Source organism: Aethalodelphis obliquidens, unplaced genomic scaffold (genome assembly GCF_003676395.1).
Source record: "Aethalodelphis obliquidens isolate GAN/ISIS:26980383/991018 unplaced genomic scaffold, ASM367639v1 scaffold53, whole genome shotgun sequence".
Lineage (NCBI taxonomy): Eukaryota > Metazoa > Chordata > Mammalia > Artiodactyla > Delphinidae > Aethalodelphis > Aethalodelphis obliquidens.
In genome coordinates this window covers 2,362,811-2,382,928 of record NW_020837997.1, presented here as the reverse complement: position 1 = coordinate 2,382,928, position 20,118 = coordinate 2,362,811, and the positions used below count along the sequence as shown (strand labels likewise).

Here is a 20,118-nt window from a genome sequence, read left to right as displayed (position 1 = left end):
AAAGCTCTAAGCTGGGAAACTTGATACTAAGGTAAGAATTTGGAGCAAGTAAACAAACCCAAAGGCCCACAGCAAGCTGAAAAAAAAATCTGTGGCGTATCAGAAAGTGTTACTATCCTTAATATACAAAGAGTTATTAGAGATCATTAAGAAAAATATAAATTCTCCTGAAGACAAAAGTAGGCAAAAGCTATGAACAGGCAATTCAGTAGAAAAGAAAAGAAAAGAAAGGAAAACACAGAAACACACATACAGTGGTAAAGAATCCATCTTCCAATGCAAGGGACACGGGTTCGTTCCCTGGTCGGGGAACTAAGGTCCCACATGCCACCGGGCAAATAAGCCCAGGCGCCTCAACTAGAGACAGAAAACCCTGACGCCACAACTAGAGAGAAACCTGCACGCCACAACAAAAGATCCCGCATGGCACAACTAAGACCCGACAAAGCCAAAAATAAATAAATAAATAAGAAACACACAAACATATTAATGGTCAATAAACATATTTTCAGGTTCAATGTAGTCATCCAAGAAATTTTAAATAAAACAATGCACTCTGTGTGTGTGTCTATCAAACTGGCAGTTTTTCCTTTTATGAAAATTCCTAGTGTTTGGAAAAGAGAATACGTATAAATGCTGCTGGTGAGAGTGTTAAAAGGCATAGACTTTCTGGAGAGGAGTAAGGCAGAGGTGTGGGGATTATACAAGCCTTGAACTGGTACATATGCTTTGACTCAGAAATTCCACTAGTAGACATTTATCCATTGAGAATGACGATGAATGTGGGCAAAGCTTCAGCTCTGGAACGTCCCTGGAGGAGGCAGTGGGCAGAGTGGCTAGACCTCGGTGCTGGAGCCTGGTTGCCTGGAGTAAGTGCCTCTCTGAGCCTCAGTTTCCACATCTGTAAAATGGAAAGTGTCATAAGGATGCCAAAACATTTGGACACATCAAATGCCTGGCACATAATAAATACCCAGTAATTGGAAGCTTAGCGAGAATAATTTAATAGAAATGCAAAAGCACCCAGAAGATAAGTGGGCCACAGAGAGAAATGGAGGTTCACAGACAAGCTCCTAAACACATGAGAAGACTCTCCACCTCATCCCCAATAAGACATGCTCATTAAAATGATGCCAAGACCACATTTTTTACCCAGAAGATCTGGGAAATCCCAAGTCGGCTGACAGCCTGTGGGGAAATGGGCCACCTCCACACAGATGAGTGGGCACCAGGTGAGACCACTCTGATGGAGAGCACTCTCAAGACTGCTATTGAAATGACAAACATGCATGCTCTAAACCCTGAGATTTCACCTTGGGGGATTTACCCCCTTGCATGAAAAGTATGTAAAAGGTCGTTCACTATGGTGTTAGCTGTTAGTGCAAAAGATTAGAAGCAAAACCCCATCATCAATTAGATTCTGGTTAAATAGATTAAGGAGCCCATCCACAATCCTTCATCCCCGGTTGCAAATCCCCAAATATTATGACACCCAGAAGTCTTTCTAAGATTGTTTAATCTTCAATGTATCCCAGTGAGTGTGGACATTCATCAGTTTATCTGCAGCAATTGACTATGAGATGCTGCCCCCAATCAGCTAGGGAGTGTATTAGTTAGCTATTGCCACGTAACAAATGACCCCCCAAAGTTAGCCACTGAAAACTATACACGTTTATTATCTCAGAGTTTCTGTGGGTGAAGAATGTGGGAGCTGCTTAGCTGGGTGGATTCACAAAGCTCTCATAACAATGATACCCAAGGGGGTTGAGGAGCTGAGAGCTGCTCCAGAATACCTGCATCTGCCCTGGGTCCTGAACATCCAGATTATAAACATCTTGCCCACTGGGCCGCCTCTAGTTGGACGAGTTGCTTTCTGTCCCATTTCAGGGAAGTCCCCATGAAACATTTCCGTCTTAGGGATGGAGTTCAGGATCCCTGCACCACCAGCAGCGTCAGCCTCAGCCCTACACACATTTACTGCTGCAACAAGGAGGTCTCTGTAGGGTGCTATAGTAGGAGGCCAGGCTGCCCTGGCCCTGAGCACAGCTCCATGCACCCATTGTTAAGGTGAACCCAAGGCTCCCATCACCACTATCTCCCCCACAAGTGCTGGGAACTGGTAGCCATTGGGAGAGGCCCTATAGAGGTCTGGCAAGAAGAGATGGGACACAAATTCATATGCATGTCAGAGGATACCTCTGACACTCAGGCACACTCCTTGGCTCCCCATCGCCCTAGTTCACCATGAGCTTGGCCAACCTGGCCAAGTCAGGAGACAAGGTGCATACTGTTCCACCCAGGAACCCACACTCACAATCCTCTTGTATACCCCACACAGGCCCCCCGACCCTGGCAATTCACTGGCATGGGCCAAGAACCTGTGAGGTCCCCACCTGTTTCTCCTTGGTCCCATGGAAGCTCCGAGCAGCCATCCAGAGTGCAGGACATGTTGCTGGCACCAAGGGCTTTTTTCAATTCTAAAATAAGAGAGACTTCCCTGGTTGCGCAGTGGTTGAGAGTCTGCCTGCCAATGCAGGGGACACAGGTTCAAGCCCTGGTCTGGGAGGATCCCACATGCAGTGGAGCAGCTGGGCCCACGTGCCTCAGCTGCTGATCCTGCACTCTAGAGCCCGCGTGCCAGAACTACTGAAGCCCACGCGCCTGGAGCCCACGCTCCACAGCAGGAGAAGCCACCACAGTGAGGGGCCCACACACTGCAGCAAGGAGTGGCCCCTGCTCGCCACAACTAGGGAGGGCCTGCACGCAGCAACGAAGACGCAATGCAGCCAAAAATAAATAAATTTAAAAATAAAATAAAGAGATAGGGCTCCCCTGGTGGCGCAGTGGTTGAGAGTCCGCCTGCCGATGCAGGGGACACGGGTTCGTGCCCCGGTCCAGGAAGATCCCACATGCCGCGGAGCGGCTGGGCCGGTGAGCCATGGCCGCTGAGCCTGCATGTCCCGAGCCTGTGCTCCGCAAGGGGAGAGGCCACAACAGTGAGAGGCCCGTGTACCACAAAAATAAATAAATAAATAAATAAAAATAAAGAGTTAAACCCCCGGACACACCTGGATAAGCCCCAGAATCCCAGGGCTTCCATGAATTTTCCCAGAGAGGCCACAAGAGGGCAAAGCATGGAAGAAATGTCTCAACCAGGAACCCTAAACAAGTGGCTCACATGAGCCTCTCTCCACACCTGTGCCCATGGCAGACATTGCTAGCCGATCCCCACACCTTCACTGAGCCTGGATGCTACCTACCCCACCTTCCAGGACAATGCTTCAAGCAGACATCACAAATCAATTGAGGATGGAAACACCCCACCCCCACCCCACCTTCAGTACAAGTAGAACTTCTAGGAATGGAAACCTGTTTCTGAAAAATTTTTTCCAATCAGAGATTAGTCTTTTTCCATGTAAAATGGCCCCTATTCTAAAGGAACTCGGTTCTTTTTGTTTGGCCTCAAGGACACTTCTCACCCTTACTTCCTGGCTCCCAGAACACTGCTATCTCTGGGTTTCTCCCACCTCTCTGACTACTCCTTCTGCATCCCTTCTTCCTCTTTGTGTCCTTCAAATCCAGGCTCTTTGGGACTCCTCTCCTTTCTCTCTACACCATCCCCAGGGTTGTGGTCCCTCCCATGCACCCAGTGACACCCCAGGCCAACAACAACCTTTGACTTCCGTCTCATCCTCATGCCTGGGCTCCGTCCCCTTGGTTGCTGCCCCTGCTCGAGTCCATCCTTTGCCCCCCAGGACCAGGCCCTCAGCCTCCTCCCTGGCTTCCAGTCTAGCCACTGTTGCCCTCTTGCTCACACACCCTCCGTGGCTCCCTATTGCCTGCCACAAAATGTCTAAACTCCTCTGCCTGTCATTCAAGGCCCTGCACGTCTGCCCTGGCAGCCTGCAGCCTCCTCTCCTTCCTTCTGTGTCAGCTGTGACATTCCCTGAATAACCATTACACATTGCTCATTCCCCTGTTAGTACACGTCTCAGCAGTCATAGGCATTGGGTCAGGAAGGAACAGACAAGGCAGGAGGGAGAAGAGACAGTCAGGAGCCTCTTTCCAGCCCAGGAAATCCTAAGAGGCCTACCCCAAGTCCACGTACTCTTGAGGGCTCAATGCCAGCCCAGAATAAAACATGGAGAGGTTGTTGAATGAGTAAATGTAAATGTCTATCCCCAGTTTTTAAATTTTGCCTCCCTTCTCTCATCCTAAGAACTCCTGCATATCCGTCACAGCCCCACTCCAATGCCCCCTCCTTCAGGGAGCTTCCATCACTGCCCCTCTAGGCTCGCCCACCCCAGACCCGCTCTGTCCCAGTCCTGGCCCTTAGTCAAAGGACTAGTGTTCACAGGTAGTGAGAGGCGATGGGGACCCTGGTAGGGCTCAGTATACACAGCCAGGGGTCACCAGGCTCCCCTGAGCCATAGGGGGTGGGGCTCACCTCGACTGATCCTCTGCAGCAGGACCCCCCGGATGACATCCTCATAAATACCCTCAATGGTCAGAGCAGGGCTGCCCACAGCAAGGACGTCCCCTTCGAACTCAGGCAGCTCCTGTAAGCGAGGCAGGTGAGGGGCTGGGCTGGAGGGGTGGGCTCTGTGTGACATGGGTTTGAGCCCCAGCTCTGTCACTGATTAGCTAGGAAAACCTGGGCCTCAGTTTCCTCATCTTTAAAATGGACTCCTTGACTCATTATTCCCTCGGGTTGTTGTGAGAATCGGTGAAACAAAGCACATCACACCTCAATGGGAATAATACAGGTGTTTCTGCTGGGACCCCTCACAGTCACTTCCTGCCTGACCCCTGATGCAGACCCCTTCATGGCGCCCCTAAGCCTGCGTAGCAAGGCCCCTGTGACCTCTCCCCTCGACTACTTCCTACCCCATTGTTCGGTAAGCTCCAGCCACACTTGCCTATTCTCTGTTTCTCCAACACACCAGGCACAGACCTACCTCAGGACCTTTGCACATGCTGTACCCTCTGCCTGGAATACTCTTCCCCAGGACATGGCTCATGCCTTTAGTTCACTGCTTCTCAAGCATCATCTTCTCAGAGACAGCCCCCCTAACCACTCAGCACCCTCACCATACACACACATACACTCCCCCTCTGCCTCCTCCCTTCTCTGAAGCCTGTATCACCTGCTGATATGTGATGCATGGGACCCCACGCCAGCTCTGCAGACACAGCATTGTCATGGGAGAAGCAGAGGGCATCATGAAGTCCCAGAAGAGCCATCCAACCCAGCCCCTGGGCTCAGGGAACAAAAGTCTCTAATCATCAAGGTGGCTCTATGAGCCTTACAGAAAGATGCTTGGTTGCTGTATAGGACCCGTCCCCCATCAGCTCACCGCTTTGCAGCTCAGCTCCAGCTGGCTCAGCACGAAGGGCAAGAAGATGCAGAGCAGCCAGCCATGGATGAACCGCCTCCGCGCTGAGCCACTATCCGACTGGAATTTCTGCATGACACACACGGCAACTGGTCTCACAACCACCTGAGCACCCAGGCCCACTGCCATGCCCTCCCCACAGACCTCACCTTCAGCACGCGCCCCCTGACTTTCTCCAGCTGCCGGGCAGCCTGGTCACAGTCCAGAGCCGTGGTCAGACATTGGTCAGCCAGCTGCAGGAAGGTGGCCACGGCGTCAGCCATGAGCTGTGGGAAGAGATGCTGGGATGAACCCTGGGAATCCATGCTTTTTCTGGGCTCTACGCCTGCTCGGTTGAACCCTTCTCAGCATCCAGCCCGCCCTGACCAACTACTTCCCTCCAACCTCCTTCTTGTCCCAAGAAACAGCACTCTCTTCCTCTCAGGACTCGGGGGTCATCCATTCAGTGCCAGGATGCCCAGCATGGGGGTCAGAGAGCTGTCCACAGTCCAGGCTCCTTGGCTGAGCAGGCTTGTGCAGTGTACAAACTGAACAACCGTGCCGGGCAGCACTGGGTCTTCTCAGTCCCCGTCTCTTTCACTCACCATGTCCATTAGCACGTCCCAACCCCTTGGCTTTCAAAACACACCCTGCTCCTCTCCACCGACCCATTCTGGTTCAGACCTCCTCCCTGCCTCCTCCACTTCTGCCCCCGACAGCCCCTGCTCCCCAGGGCAGGCAGGGCTTTCTAAAAAACCTTGAATCTGGCCATGCCCCTCCCCTGCTCACACACCTGCTGTGACTCCTGTTGCCCTTGGACAGAGCCCAGCCCCCTGAGCCCCATACTCAAGGCCCTGACCCATCTGCCCCCCCACCTCGCTGGCATATCTCCCACATCTATGCCCTCCCATGAAATCTACAAGCCAGTGTCTCTAAACTGCTTCACTTTCCCCAAATGTGGACACGCTCTCACACCTCCCAGGGCTTATCCACACTGTTCCCTCCACCCAGGACATGCCCCATTCCCATTCCTCCCCCAGCTGCCCCAGCCTGGCAGTCCTCTCCTCCTGGAAGCCTTCCCAACCCTGGAGATGGATCAGGCGCCTCCTCAGGGTTCCCGTAGCACCTTGTGTGTCCCCATCACAGCCCTGCCCATCATGTGTGATTACTGCCTGCCTGGTCATGAGCTCATGTCTGCATGACACTGGGGAGTCCAGCGAGGGAGGGCCGGGTCTGTCTGGGTCATCGTGGTCTCCCTGGCACACACTCGGCACCTACTCATTGGAGGCTGCCATCCTTGACTCACTTCCTCCCAGCCTCCCACTCACCCTTACCTGCTGTGCGAGATCCTGGGCCCCAAACACCAGGCTCTGAGTTCCAAAGAAGCCAAATGGTTCTGCCAGCTGCCCCAGGCGCCCCCGGCTCCGCTCCGCCTCTCGGTAGCAGGTCTGCATCAGCTCTGGGTCCCATGGCATCTCCCCAAATGAGTAAACCTGTGTTCCCATAGCAGTCAGGTAAGAAAAATACCACCAGCCCATGGAAGAGCAAGGCTAAGGACCTCATAGACAGTTCATCGAAGGAGAAACACAAATGGAAACACATCCCGCCTCAGTTGTCACCAAAATAATGCATAATAAAAGTAACTGTGAGGTATGGTGTGATGGACATAAAACGGTAAAACTTGAAACCAATGATAACATGTGGTGCTGGCGTGGCTGAGGGGAAAGGGGCACACTCAGCCCTTGTCCCACCTGATGTTCTCTTTGTGCTGGACCCTGCGGCTGCAGAAGTGCAATAATCCAAAGTGGTATTTGCCCTCAAACTGCTCACAGAAAAGTTGGAGGAGACAGAGTGTAGACAAACAACGGTAGTGGTGAGTTAATACTCCTGTGAGGAGGGAAGCACGCGCAGCTGCAGATGCAGAAAGGACCAGGGAAAGTTCCTGGAGGAGGTGATTATGAAATGGAGATGTGAAGATTAATAAAGGGAAACCTCATTTAAAATAAAGTCATGGGAGTTCCCTGTTAGTCTAGTGGTTAGGATTCGGAGCTTTCACTGCGGTGGCCCAGGTTCAATCCCTGGCCGGGGAACTGAGATCCCACAAGTTGCGTGGCTAAATAAATAAATATGAAATCATTAAGCCCTGAAAGGGGCGGGGGGGGGCGCTCTCGTGCACTGCCACTCCTTGCCCTCTGCAGACCCCAAACTGGAAGAAGGTTACTACTTTACCACTCCAGCAGGAGGAAGATTTTCTCCTTATGCAGTAACAGCCCCAACCAATGAGAAACTACCACCACTCAGCCAATGAGAAACTGTCACCACCCTGAACTCTCGCTTTTCTTCAATGGACTTTCCTTGAGAGCTGCCCCTCCCAATTTTTTCCTTCTTCTCTATAAAGTAATGTTCCTCCCCTTCGTTTGCCAGACTTGCCTCTGGTTTTGCCATAGCTTGCGCGTCCCGAATTGCAATTCTCATGCTAACCTCCCTTCCCAAAATGTTCTGCTGATAAAATAACTGGCTGTTTCATTTTAAAGGTCAACAGACACTTAACGAGTTGAAGGTTTCTTGGCACATAGTATGCTCTCATTTAATATCAGAAGAAAAGAGCTGACCTGCGTGTTGCAGAATTCTGTCCCAGGGAATGGGGTGGGCTGTGGCCAAACAAGGCAATGGGAGGAGGAACAATTTGTAGGGAAGGTGACTCCAGATTGATGTTACTAAAATGCTAATCTTGTCATCTTACTCCTTCCCCCCATGTTATAAACCGTGCCCCAGTGACCATAGCATAGTGGACCACCGTAAGTAAAATGCAGCTTAGAAGAAAGTTCAGAGATTTTTAAGAGAAGGTTTTCAAACAAGAAAGATTCAAGGTGCATGCAACTCTTCTATAAAGTTAACACACTGCCCATAGGCCCGATGAAACACGACCCACTGGACCTCACCTCCTTCCGCAGCCGGGTGCTGGAGGGGCTCCCACGCAGGTGGCGGGACAGGCGGTCCATGCCCTGGGTTAGGAGGGTCTGCACTGCCGTGAGTTCAGCTTCCACGGTGCTCAGCAGCGTCTGCGTGACCCGGGGCAGCTGCGCATCCACCTTCCTGCGCAGGCACGATTCGAGGGGACCCTGGACGTTGGCTGCGAGTGGAAGACACTGGCCTGGATCTCCTCCTCGAGGTGCTCCGCAAATTGGGAGGTGGAGGGTACGGAGTGAGGCCATGGGCTCAACAGGGTAAGGTAGACGGGAGCCCTGACTTTGAGCCCCCTCCTCTACCCCATTATACAGAATAGAAAACCGAGGCCAAGTGCCATGGGGATCGGCTCAAAGTTGCACACAGAGGCAGAGTTAAGATTCCAACTCTGTTCTCTTTGTTACTGAGCTGAGTGAGAGCTATCTCCGCTGTCTGACTGGACAACCCACAACTGGAGTCAGGCCTTATACCGCCAAGGCCTCTGCCCCTCTCCCCACCCAGTCTTGGTCTCCGGGCTCACCAGCTCCATCCCTGGCCTTCCCGCCTCCCAAGCACCCGCCCTCCCTCTTTTTTTTTTTTTTTTCCGCCGTCCTCCCTCTTGACCCTGTCTAGAAATCTAGTCTCACCACCAAAGCATCAAGGCCTCGCCCATTTTCCCACTTAGGCTCCACCCTTTTCTTCTCCGGCCCTGCCTCCACCGGGTCCCAGACCTTGGGCCCCTTCCCTTACACCCAAGCTGTTCCCCTTCTTCCTCTCAGGCTCCCGGCCCCGCCCCTCACATCCAGGCCACGCCCCCGGACCTCACCCTGCAGCCTCCCTAACACGCGCTCCCGCAACTTCAGCATCTGATCTACGTCTGGGCGGATAGTCTTCTCCAGGGCGGCGAGCAGCTCCTCCTTTTCGGGCTGGAAGGCGCGGAGCCCAGTGGAGGCCCCGGCCAGGACTGCAGCGTGGACGGCGTCCAGTAGCTGCCCAGATCAGCCGAGGGGACCCCACACGGGCCAGGGACGCGGTAGAGAGACGAGATGGGGCGAGGGTAGGAAGACAGAGAGAAGACAGACGCACAGAGATGGGCGGAGAGGTTGGGCGACAGTCGCAGGGAGGGCGAAGCTGAGCACCCGGGTCCGGCTCCTATCCCCATCCGCGGCCTCCCGCGTGTCCCTGCCCCACCTCCTCCACCGCATGCGTACCTTGGCCCAGGCCCAGGCCCGAGCGCGGCCGGCCCCGCGCAGGCCGGGCAGGGTCTGGGCTCGCAGCGCAGGCAGCAGCTCCCGCATCAGTACCGCAGTCAGCACCTGCGGGAGAGGTGACCATGGGTGCTTCGGTGGGCCGAGAAGGGGTCAGGGGGGTCCCGGGTGCGGCCTTGCGCGGCACTGACCTCGGCGTCCGAGCCTAGGGTCACGTCGTCGTCGCCAAAGTGGCCTTGCTGCTGCCGGTAGAGCCGTATGGCGTCCAGGAAGGCACGGGCGGCTGGGGCTTGACTTCGCTGCAGGACTGAGGGGCGGCTCCTCAGTGCCCGTCCACCCCTCCCCTGCTCTCAGGCTGCCTGGCTCCCCGTCGCCTGAGAAGGAAGCCCTCCGCCTCCTCGCCAGGTCCCAAACAGCTAAGTCTCACCCACTTCCAGACCTCTGCGCAAAGGAGTGCCCTCCGCCGGGAACACGCTCCCCTACGTTTATCACCAGCCCATAAGGGGCCTGTGTACCACTTTGGAAAAGGCATCCTGGGCAGGCAGTCACAGCCCAGATCCCACTGCGGTCTCCAGTTGCCTCTCCAGTTAGGTACGTTTGTTCAGTCAACAACCTGCCCAGATGTGTCAGTCCTAACTCCTCTTCTTCACCTGGCTGGCCCCTCATCTTTTTTAGACCCCAGTTTGGACATCCCGTCCCTGAACCCCCAGACTAAGCTCCCATGGTGCTGTGCCCTCATTACAGCCCGGGCCATGCACAACTGCCTGTTTCCCCTCTGTCCTCCCCCACGATCCATTTTATAAATAAGGAAACTGAGGCTTGGAGAGGATCCCACAGCCAGCAGGAGCGGAACCCTCCGACTCCAGACTCTGTGCTCCACCACTGCCTGCCCTTTCCCAGGACCCACCTGTGCCTCGAAGCCGGATGCCGCCCTGCAGGGCTAGCCTCCAGGCACGCTGCACCTCCGCTGTGGCTGCAGAGAAACAGAGGTGCCGGCGGAAGGGGTGCTGCAGGAACAGGGGGAAACTGACAGGCATTTCCAAGAGGGGGTCAGGCTCTTCCTGTGCATGGTGTCCTGAAAGCAGAGGAGGTCGCATCTTCATTCACTCTAAAATCATTCATTCACTAGGAGACAATAACCATGAAATGTGTAGAGAACCCTTACTTCAGCTCAGTCCCAGGAGGAGGTGTGCCCAGGGCAGACATCAGTAATCCATGCCAGCACTGTTTCCCAGCCTGAGCAACATGCTTAACACAGCAGCCCTAGGCAGCCACCAACAATCTCTCCTAGCTGGCATGTGGTCTGAGCCCTGCCTGCTGTGGGGTGCTGGAGTCGGCTAGGCCCTGGTTCAAACCTGGCCAGACCATTTTCTAGCTCTTTGCACAGAGCTAGCTCTTTTCATCTCCCTGAAAAAACCTCAGTTTTCCTACCTGCAAAATGGGCTAAAAAGTGATACCAATGACCTAGAACTGTTGGGAGGACAAAAATGAGTGAATTTATTTTGATGAATTAAATTGGAGTCTCCCAAATCCTCAGTGTTTTGTTCAGATTTCCAGAGTGATACATACAGACTGCAGTAAAATGCAATAGTGCAGAAAGGGCTTCCCTGGTGGTGCAGTGGTTAAGAATCTGCCTGCCAATGCAGGGGACACGGGTTCGAGCTCTGGTCCGGGAAGATCCCACATGCCGCGGAGCAACAAAGCCCATGCGCCACAACTACCGAGCCTGCGCTCTAGAGCCTGCAAGCCACAACTACTAAGCCCACGTGCCACAATTACTGAAGCTCGCGCGCCTAGAGCCCGCACACCGCAGCAAAGAGCAGACCCCGCTCGCCGCACCTAGAGAAAGCCTGCACAAAGCAACGAAGACCCAATGCAGCCAAAAATAAATTTAAAAATAATAATAATGCAGAAAAAGGTGGACGTCCTTTGTCATCCAGCCCTTCGATAGCAGCCCCCAGAGATGATAATAGCTGTTAACAGTTTGGGGGACATTATTCCAGATTTTAAAATCTGCACAAAGCTGTATGACGTGCTTTTTTTTTTTTTTTAACAATGTGGAGTTTTCTGGTTTATAACTGGCCTTCGGGCTCCTGCATATGTCTGGGAAACCTTCAGAGGCTGCACAGCTTTCCTTCCTGAGGGTCAAGCTGTGATTTATTTAATCAACCCCAAAGGATGCGTATGTGGGTGGATTCCCATGTTTTCGACATCATCAGCATTTCTGCAGACGGTTCTTGTTGCTACATCTTCGCCTGATTAAACAGCAGGATAGCTCTGCAGTGAAGCAAAAGGTGTAAATTCTGGCTCTGTCCCTTACTAACTGTGTGACGGCCCTTGGCCTCAGTGTCCCCCTCTGTAAAATGGGGTGGTTAGTGATGGGGCTGCCTCCTGGGCAGATTCAAGGAGATGATGCAGGCCCTCATCAGATGCATGCCAGCCCACTTACGCTGCTCCTTACCTATTCAGAGAGAGAAAGAGGAGGAAGAGGAAGGGGAGGAAGGGGAAGGGAGGAGAACCATCCTGGAAACACTGGACGGACCAATTACACGCTGTAACAAGTCTGTGCAATTTTCCTGCCCACCACTGTCCATCTCCCCACATGCTTACTGACACCATATTTTATCGTTTTTACCCTTTGCTGCTTTGATTCTGGTCCGGTGACCTAACTCCTTCACCCTGACAAGAATGGGTGTTTCTCTTTCTAGAGCGAGGCTGCTCACCCAGAGGCAATGCTGCCCCCAGGGACACTTGGCAATGTCTGGAGATATACTTGGTTGTCGCTCTTGGGATGCAGAGTGCTACTGGCATCTGGTGGGTGGAGGCGAGGGATACTGTTCAGCAACCTGTGAAGCACATGGTGGCCCCCACTGCAAAGAATGATCTGGCCCCAGTGTCAACAGTGCTGAAGTAGAGAAACCTGCTCTTGGGGTCCCCGGGAGCCTTACCTGAGGGTTCTGGGCAGAGAGTGTCCAACAGGTGGAGATATTCACTCTGGGAAGTCAGGACTGTGTACCCTGTCAGGACCACGGAGCCCAGGGGACGGTCCCCATTTTCATATTCCTGCAAAAGGCATCCAAAGAACCGTTTTGGGACAGGTCTAAACTGTGGCTTCCATATCCCAGTGTGGGATCAGGGGAAGGTTTTGGGTTAACTGGGGAAATCCTCCACCCTACCTCCCTGCCTCCACCCTCCCTCCTTCTGTCCACCCCTCCCTCAATCCCTCCTTCCTTCCCTTCCCCATAGTGGAGCACCCAGCACCTGCTGTGTGCTAGGCCAGTCCCAAGTGCTATATGAGGACTAACCCATTGAATCCTTACAGCCCCATGTGGCGTGGACCATCATCATCCCATTTCACAGAGGCAAAAACTGAATCCCAGAGAGACAAGTGACCTGCCTGAATTCCTCAGCTGGAAAGCAGGGCACAGGCGGCATGTGCAAAGGCCTTGCATGGTTTCAACCTCAGCTCTGCTGATGACCATGAGTGAGCCCCTACCCCTGGCCTGGGCCTCAGTTTATCCACCTGGCACAGCAGGAGATGTTCGCCCACCCAGGGCCAAGCTTACAGGTTGGCCCTACTTGATGATTGAAGAAAGGAGGGGGGCTATGCTGGGAACTGGACCCCAAACCCACACTGGGGAGGGTGGGATGGAGACGACAGAGGTAGATGGGCTGCAGGCCGCTCACTCACCTCCCTGTGCCTGAACCACTCCAGGCGGCCGTCCCCACGCAGGACACAGAAGATTGGCTGCCACTGAGGTGGGTGGCCCTGCAGCTGGGTCAGGGGCCCTCGGTGCTCCCGGACTCGGGGCAGCTTCTGTGGGAGGAGGGGCGGGCGGATGTCAAGAACATGGGCCAGTGTCCCGGTGTCCAGACCACCTGGACAGCTCCTCCTGTGTCTCGGGTGCCACCAAGTACAGTAAGTCCCCTACATACGAATGAGTTCCGTTCCGAGAGCGAGTCTGTAAGTCCAATTTGTTCATAAGTCCAACAAAGTTAGCCTAGGTATCCAACTAACATCATCGGCTATATAGTACTGTACTGTAATAGGTTTATAATACTTTTCACACAAATAATACATAAAAAACAAACACACACAAAAAAATAAAACATTTTTAATCTTGCAGTAGAGTCCCTTGAAAAGTACAGTGGTACAGTACAACAGCTGGCATACAGGGCTGGCATCGAGTGAACAGGCAAGAAGAGTGACTGACTGGAGGAGGGAGAGGAGGTGGGAGATGGTAGAGCTGAAGGATCGTCAGCAACAGGAGACGGAGGGCAAGCTGCAGTTTCACTCACGCCTGATGCTGATGGAACGCCCATTCACATCTTTGAAAGTTTGCAACTTGAAGGTTCATATGTAGGGGACTTACTGTACAGGTGCTTGGGCACTGCTGGTGTGGTGTTATATTCTTTATCAAGCACGCTCACAGCCTGCACTTCCAACTATGAACTGAGGCAGACACTTTTGTTATCTCCTATTGGCTTGCAAGCGGACCCTTCCCCAGTTGAGCCTCAGATGAGACCCCAGCCCTGGCCAACATCTTGACTGCAGCCTGTGAGAGACCCTGAAAGAAAGGACCCAGCAAAGCCCCATCTAGATTCCTGACCCACGGTAACTGAGATGACAAACGTGTTGTTTGAAGCACTGATTTGGTGGTGTATTTTTACACAGCATAGCTAACTGATACAGGTGGGATTGCTAGGTCGTGGAGCAGGTGTAGTTTTTTTATTTTTGTTTTTTTTCAGGTGTAGTTTAACGTTATGAGAAATGGCCAGGCCTCTGCCCACAGACCCCTCCCTCAGGCAAGATGGGACATCACCTTGTTTCGTTTTCTTTGTCCCTCTTCTCACTTCCTGGCCACCTGAATTGGGTGCCTTTGTTTCACCAATGGTCCCAGAGTAGCTCCTGCTACACAGTTGGTGCTCGGTAAATATCTGATGACTAAATAAACAGCATTTGTGATGTTCTGATTCTTCAGCGGGTAGTGGGAACTCAGAGGTTTATTAGATGATTCTCCACCTCTCTTCCTAAGTCTGAGATTTTTCATAGTAATAGTGTTAAAATGTTATCATAGAAATGATATACATAATGCAAATAGATAAAACTAGTATTAAAGAAAATGTTTCAGCTGAAGCGAGGGGAAATCCCTCCACGCTGCTTGAACCCCAACGTCAGCTGTTCCCTGGCCCAGGGGGTTGGGACCAGCAGGAGACAGAAGGTGCAGGTGGGGGCGATGCCCAGGCCCCATGATGCCCCAAGCGGGACAGGGGGAGTCCCAGGTGGCAGGGGGCTCTGTCCATGGTGCCACAGAGCCCCCACCCCAGGGCAGGCACAGCTGGGAGAAGGGGTGTCCAAGAGAGGAAATCTCAGAGCCCTGATCGGGACAGGGGACCCAGTATCCCTTGTAAGGAGTCTGGGCTCTGGGTTCAAATCTCGCCTCTGCATCTTGCTGGCAGTGTGACCTCAGTTAGGTCACTTCACCTCTCTGTGCCTTGGTTTCCTCATTGGTCAAAGACCCATCCCCTGGGCTAGTGAGAACTAAGTTGTACAGGGCACATGGAGATCCTGGACACCATTTGCCAGCTTAGGAGACCTTTGGAGCTGGGGCTGGGCAGCTCCAGGCTATTTTGTTCCATCGATAAGCCCTTCCTGAGCCCCTACTAAGTGAAGGCACCATGTGGGCACAATGGGGTCAGGGGGAAGGGGAAATAAGGCTTGGACCCTGTCCTCACAAAGCAGACAGATGGAGGTGGCAGACGTGTGAGCCCGGGCTGCGTCGGAGGAGCAGACAGACAGGGGTTCCAGAGGAGGTGCCCGACTCAGGTGGGGGTAACAGTAGTCAAGGAAGGCTTCCTGGAAGAAGTAGCAGACGAAGTATGGGATAGAATGGGGAGGGTGGCACATGCAAAGGCTTGGGCGTCCAGTGGGCATGCTGTGCCCTTGGGTGATGCACTCAGCCAGGCCACACCTTTTCCAACTTCAGAGCTTTTGCATTGCCTGTGCCCTCTGCCTAGAATGCCCTTCCCACTCTGGGCTTCAGGTCTGGCTCCTTCCCATCCTTTATGTCTCAGCTCAGAAGGACCTTCCTACACCCCAGCTTCCAGCCCCCAACACCGCCCTTCATTTTGTCTTTCTAGCACCTGTCAGAAGTTATCCTGCATCATGATATGTTAACTTGACAACAAACTGATCATTTCCCCCAATTAGACTGTGAGCCCCGGAGGGCAAAGCGGGATCTGTCTCGGTCACTACTGTGTCCCCAGCATCCAGCCAGGGGTGTGGCACGTGGTAAATGCCCAGTGAATGTTTGCTCGAAGAATGAATTTTGGGGACATCCCTGGTGGTCCAGTAGTTAAGACTCCACGCTTCCACTGCAGGGGGTGCGGGTTCGATCCCTGGTCAGGGAACTAAGATCCGGCATGCCACGCAGCATGGCCAAAAAACAAATGAATTAAAAACAAATTTTTAAGCATTTATTATTATTATATATTTATTTATTTATTTGGTTGCGCCGGGTCTTAGTTGTGGCAGGCGGGCTCCTTAGTTGTAGCGTGCATATGGGATCTAGTTCCCTGACCAGGGATCGAACCCAGGCCCCCTGCATTGGGAGCTCGGAGTCTTAACCACTGCACCACCAGGGAAGTTCCAGAATGAATTTTTAATAGTCACCCCAGGTCGTGGCACCAGCAAGGACAAAGGTGTGAGGAGGGACCCTCAAACGAACGAATGGCCTCCCCAGCCTCACCCACTCAGCACCCCTCCCCCTTTGCGGCACCCACTTTGCTGTGCAGCAGCTGGCATCCGGCTGGCTCCTGGGGGCCCAGCTCTCGGGAGATCTGCCACAGGACCGAGGCTGCCAGCTGCCCGCGGTAGCAGGGCAGGAAGTTCCTCAGCAAGGTGTCTACCTGGCCTGCAGGGACAAAAGGATAGTGAAGTGGCTGAATCAGGTCCCCCCCAACCTGCCGGAGGTGGGGGCAGAACAGGCAGAGAAGCCACTTACAGATTCCTATCCGCACCCCAAAGTTGCCCCAGAAGACATGCTCCAATTCCATTCACCCTTAACCCTCCATTGCCTGTTTTTATCCACATGGGGGTTGGTGGGGGGTGGGGGAGTTAAAGGATTCAGGCGTAATTTATAAACGATGTACAACACACCTTAAATGTATAAAGCATAGAAATGAATGAGTTTGACACATGTACACACCCGTGACACCATCACCGTGACCCAGATAAAGAACAGATCAATTGTACCTGAAAGTTTCCTTCTGCCCCTTACTGGGGGAGATTTACAAAATCTTTTAAAAACCTCACCCAGCACACATGAACTTTCTGGGGTGATAGAAGTATTCTGTATCCTGATCTAGGAGGTGATTACACAAGTGTTAAAGTTCTTCAAGCTGTTCCCCTAATATGTGTGCACTTGACTGTGTGTAAAACACATCTATCTTGCTGCCTGGAATGTGGATCCGATGACTGGAGCTTCAGCAGCCATTCTGAGTCATGAGGTGACCTCAGGCACAGAAGCCACGCATGTTAGAACCATAATATGGAAGGGGATGGGTTGTCTGACTTTTATCAGGCTGCCTGCCACTGTTCCCCTCTATAGGAGAGAGAAACAAATCTTTATCTCGTTTAAGCCACTACAGAAAAAGAAAATTCCAACACTTTGCAGAGTAGCTTATTGAATCCATTCATGTAATGACAACTTGGCCTTGTTTCTTAGTCTAGATCATGAGCCCCCCCTCCATATCCCCAGTGCCCAGCACACCGTAAGTGCTCAACTGCGTGTGTGGAGGATGGAGGACACTGGCCCTTCTTTGTCTCAAATCAAGAACTGTGACTTAGTCCCTGGGGGTCCACACTGAGGGGCCTACTGGTCCTTGCCCACCTGGGAGGATCATCCCACAAGATCTGGCTGGGCTTGGGGCACTTCCCACCTGGCCCTATGCCCTCCACCCCAAACCCATGCCCTGAGTAGGTTTACCAGATTTACCAAATAAAAGTACATGACGCCAATTAAATTTGAATTTCAGGTAAATAACGAATACATTTTTAGCATACGTATGCCCTCTTGCAAAATCTGGGACATACTTATACTAAAAAAAGTATTCATTGCCTCTCTAGAATTCACGTTAATAGGTCACCCTGTGTACCTGACAACCCAGCCCTAAACCCCACCCGCCAAAATCTCGCTCCTTCCCAGTCCACTCACCCCTCAGGTGCTGCTGCTGTCGCTTGTCCAAGGGGCTCGAGGGCCGCCCACCCATCCTGCTACTGTGTCCTGGGCTCCCCTGAAAGTGAAGTACACACCCCCCTCCTCCCCACAACCCCCCAGTTCCTCAGCTCAGGGGCACCCTGGGAGCAAGGTGACCTGAGGGGCCTGGATGCTGCAGAGACCAGTGCCTGGGGTCAGAAGCCAGAGCATGGTCCTAGTGTGGTGTGGGATGCCTGCTCCCCGCCCCGCCCCGCCCCCTGCCCCACCCCACCCTGCACCTGTGCCCTCCCAGTTCCCCTGTGGCCAAGTGCCCTAAACTGGTGGTTTCTGTAGGGGCTGCCCCGGGTTGGGGGGGGCACGGGGTGGTGGGAGACAAAAGTCCCAGCTGGCCTCGGAGGACGGATGCAGGGCAGATATCTGGCAGGACCTGAGAGCAGTTGGTGTGGGGTGGCAGGGAAGGGGGGCTGGGCAGAGATGGGGCAGCTAAATCCTGTACCTACCCCTTGCCGGGTGACTCTGGATCCCAAGAGGATCCAGCCCAGGCCCAGCACCAGGCTGGGAAGACAGAAGTGGACTGACACCCCGGGCCCCTGGGGTCAGTGCCAGGGTAGTGGGAGCGGGTGGGGAGCCGCTGCTGTGCCGTGGACGCGTGGGCTGTTTCCCTTCGGTTCCTGCCTTGCCAGTCCATTCCCTATCGGCGCACAAAGCCCTGGACTGGATCGGATTAGTTGGGTCTTCCCACTAGTGGCACCTGCTGTTGCCCAAGCACGGCCAGGCTGCTTTCCTTCCAACTCTCTACTCTGCTTTTCTCAATCTGTTTCCGCTCAGCCCCGCCCCACTTCCTCACTCTCACATCTGAGTGATCAACCCAGACAAGACGTTGAAGGAAACTTCGCTTTCTGTGGTTTCACCTTTAAGGTTTCAATTCCCACGTGCCTCTCCCACCAGCCTCCCCTGGTCCCTGGAGCCGGGCAGAACTGATGGGTGGGACATGAGCAGACGCACTCTGGGCCAATGCTGCAGTCCTGACGCAAAGCAGCAGCACCTCGGAGCATTCAAGGCTCTGAGCAGGACTGCAGCATGGCCAGGCGCAGAGGTCACGACTGGCCCTGGGTGTGCAACGGGAGCTCGGCCAAGTGAGTGGGCAGGGGATTGAACTGTGTCCCCCAAAAGGATATGTCCACAGGTCACTATCAAAAAAACAGAAAACAGGGGCTTCCCTGGTGGTGCAGTGGTTGAGAGTCTGCCTGCCGATGCAGGGGACACGGGTTCATGCCCCGGTCCAGGAAGATCCCACATGCCGCGGAGCGGCTAGGCCCGTGAGCCATGGCCGCTGAGCCTGCGCGTTCGGAGCCTGTGCTCCGCAACGGGAGAGACCGCAACAGTGAGAGGCCCACGTTCCGCAAAAAACAAAAAAAAACAAACAAACGAAAAACAGAACACAAGTGTTAGCGAGGATAAGGAGGAATTGGAACCCTTGGGCACTGTTGATGGGAATGTAAAATGATACAACTGCTGTGGAAAACAGTACAGAGGCTCCTCCGAAAATTAAAAATAGAACTACCATATGCGTTATGACCCAGCAATTCCACTTCTGGACGTATATCCAAAAGAACTGAAAGTAGGCTCTGGAAGAGAGATTCATCCACCCGTGTTCACAGCAGCATTATTTACAATAGCTAGAACACAGAAGCAACCCAAGTGTCCACTGACCGGTGAGTGGATAAGTAAACTGTGGTACATCATATCTTAAAGAGGAAGGAAGTTCACACACACTACAACATGGATGAACCTGGAGGACATTATGCAGAGTGAAATAAGCCCGTCACAAAAAGGCAAATACTGTATGATCCCAATTACACGAGGCACTTAATAGTAGTGAAAATCATAGAGACAGAAAATAGTATGGTGGTTGCCAGGGCCGGGGAGAGGGGAGCATGGGGAGTTAGTGTTTAATAAGTACAGAGTTTCAGATTTACAAGATGAAAAGAGTTATGGGGACGGATGATGGTAATGGCTGCTTAAAACTGTAAATGTATTTAATACCACTGAACTGTATACTTAAAAATGGTTAAGATGGTAAATTTTATGTGTATTTTAACACAGTTTAAAAAAAAGAATATGTCCACAGCCTAACCCCTGGAACCTCAGAATGTGATCTTATTTGGAATAGACATCTTTACAGACAAAATGAGTTAAGGATCTTGAGATGAGCTCAGCCTGGATTTAGGGTGGTCCTATATCCAATGACAGGTGTCCTTATTAGAAGAGGACAGGAGGGAGGGCTTCCCTGGTGGCGCAGTGGTTAAGAATCCGCCTGCCAATGCAGGGGGACACGGGTTCGAGCCCTGGTCCAGGAAGATCCCACAT

The 20,118-nt window shown here is 53.0% G+C and overlaps 1 protein-coding gene across 5 annotated transcripts; it reads right to left on the bottom strand.

Moving 5' to 3' along the window:
- Positions 1–517: 517 nt before the first annotated feature.
- On the bottom strand, positions 518–17,969 carry NIBAN3 (niban apoptosis regulator 3). Of its 5 annotated transcripts, XM_027084648.1 has the most exons (15): positions 17,746–17,965; positions 16,313–16,443; positions 13,221–13,346; positions 12,478–12,592; positions 10,437–10,604; positions 9,721–9,836; positions 9,533–9,637; positions 9,148–9,310; positions 8,318–8,508; positions 6,710–6,868; positions 5,546–5,662; positions 5,358–5,465; positions 4,448–4,559; positions 2,394–2,477; positions 518–901 (listed from the first exon to the last, which is right to left on the bottom strand). In XM_027084648.1, the coding sequence occupies exons 1-15, from the start codon at positions 17,798–17,800 to the stop codon at positions 837–839; spliced, it is 1,815 nt and encodes a 604-aa protein (XP_026940449.1). In that variant the 5' UTR covers positions 17,801–17,965; the 3' UTR covers positions 518–836. The 5 variants fall into 5 exon arrangements, with proteins under 5 accessions (XP_026940449.1, XP_026940450.1, XP_026940447.1 ...); XM_027084649.1 differs by lacking the exon at positions 2,394–2,477 and having other exon boundaries at positions 17,746–17,967; XM_027084646.1 differs by having other exon boundaries at positions 2,394–2,465; positions 16,313–17,962.
- Between the last annotated feature and the right edge of the window lie 2,149 nt (positions 17,970–20,118).

What these genes read in the sequence shown, in the direction of transcription:
- NIBAN3 (XM_027084645.1), bottom strand. Translation starts at nt 16,585, where the DNA reads ATGGAATTGGAGCATGTCTTCTGGGGCAACTTTGGGGTGCGGATAGGA. An exon ending in GGGCCTGGGCCTGGGCCAAG is followed by an intron (nt 9,311 to 9,532) that starts GTACGCATGCGG and finishes TGATCTGGGCAG; the next exon opens with CTACTGGACGCCGTCCACGC. An exon ending in ATGGGACCAAGGAGAAACAG is followed by an intron (nt 902 to 2,393) that starts GTGGGGACCTCA and finishes TCCATTTTACAG; the next exon opens with ATGTGGAAACTGAGGCTCAG.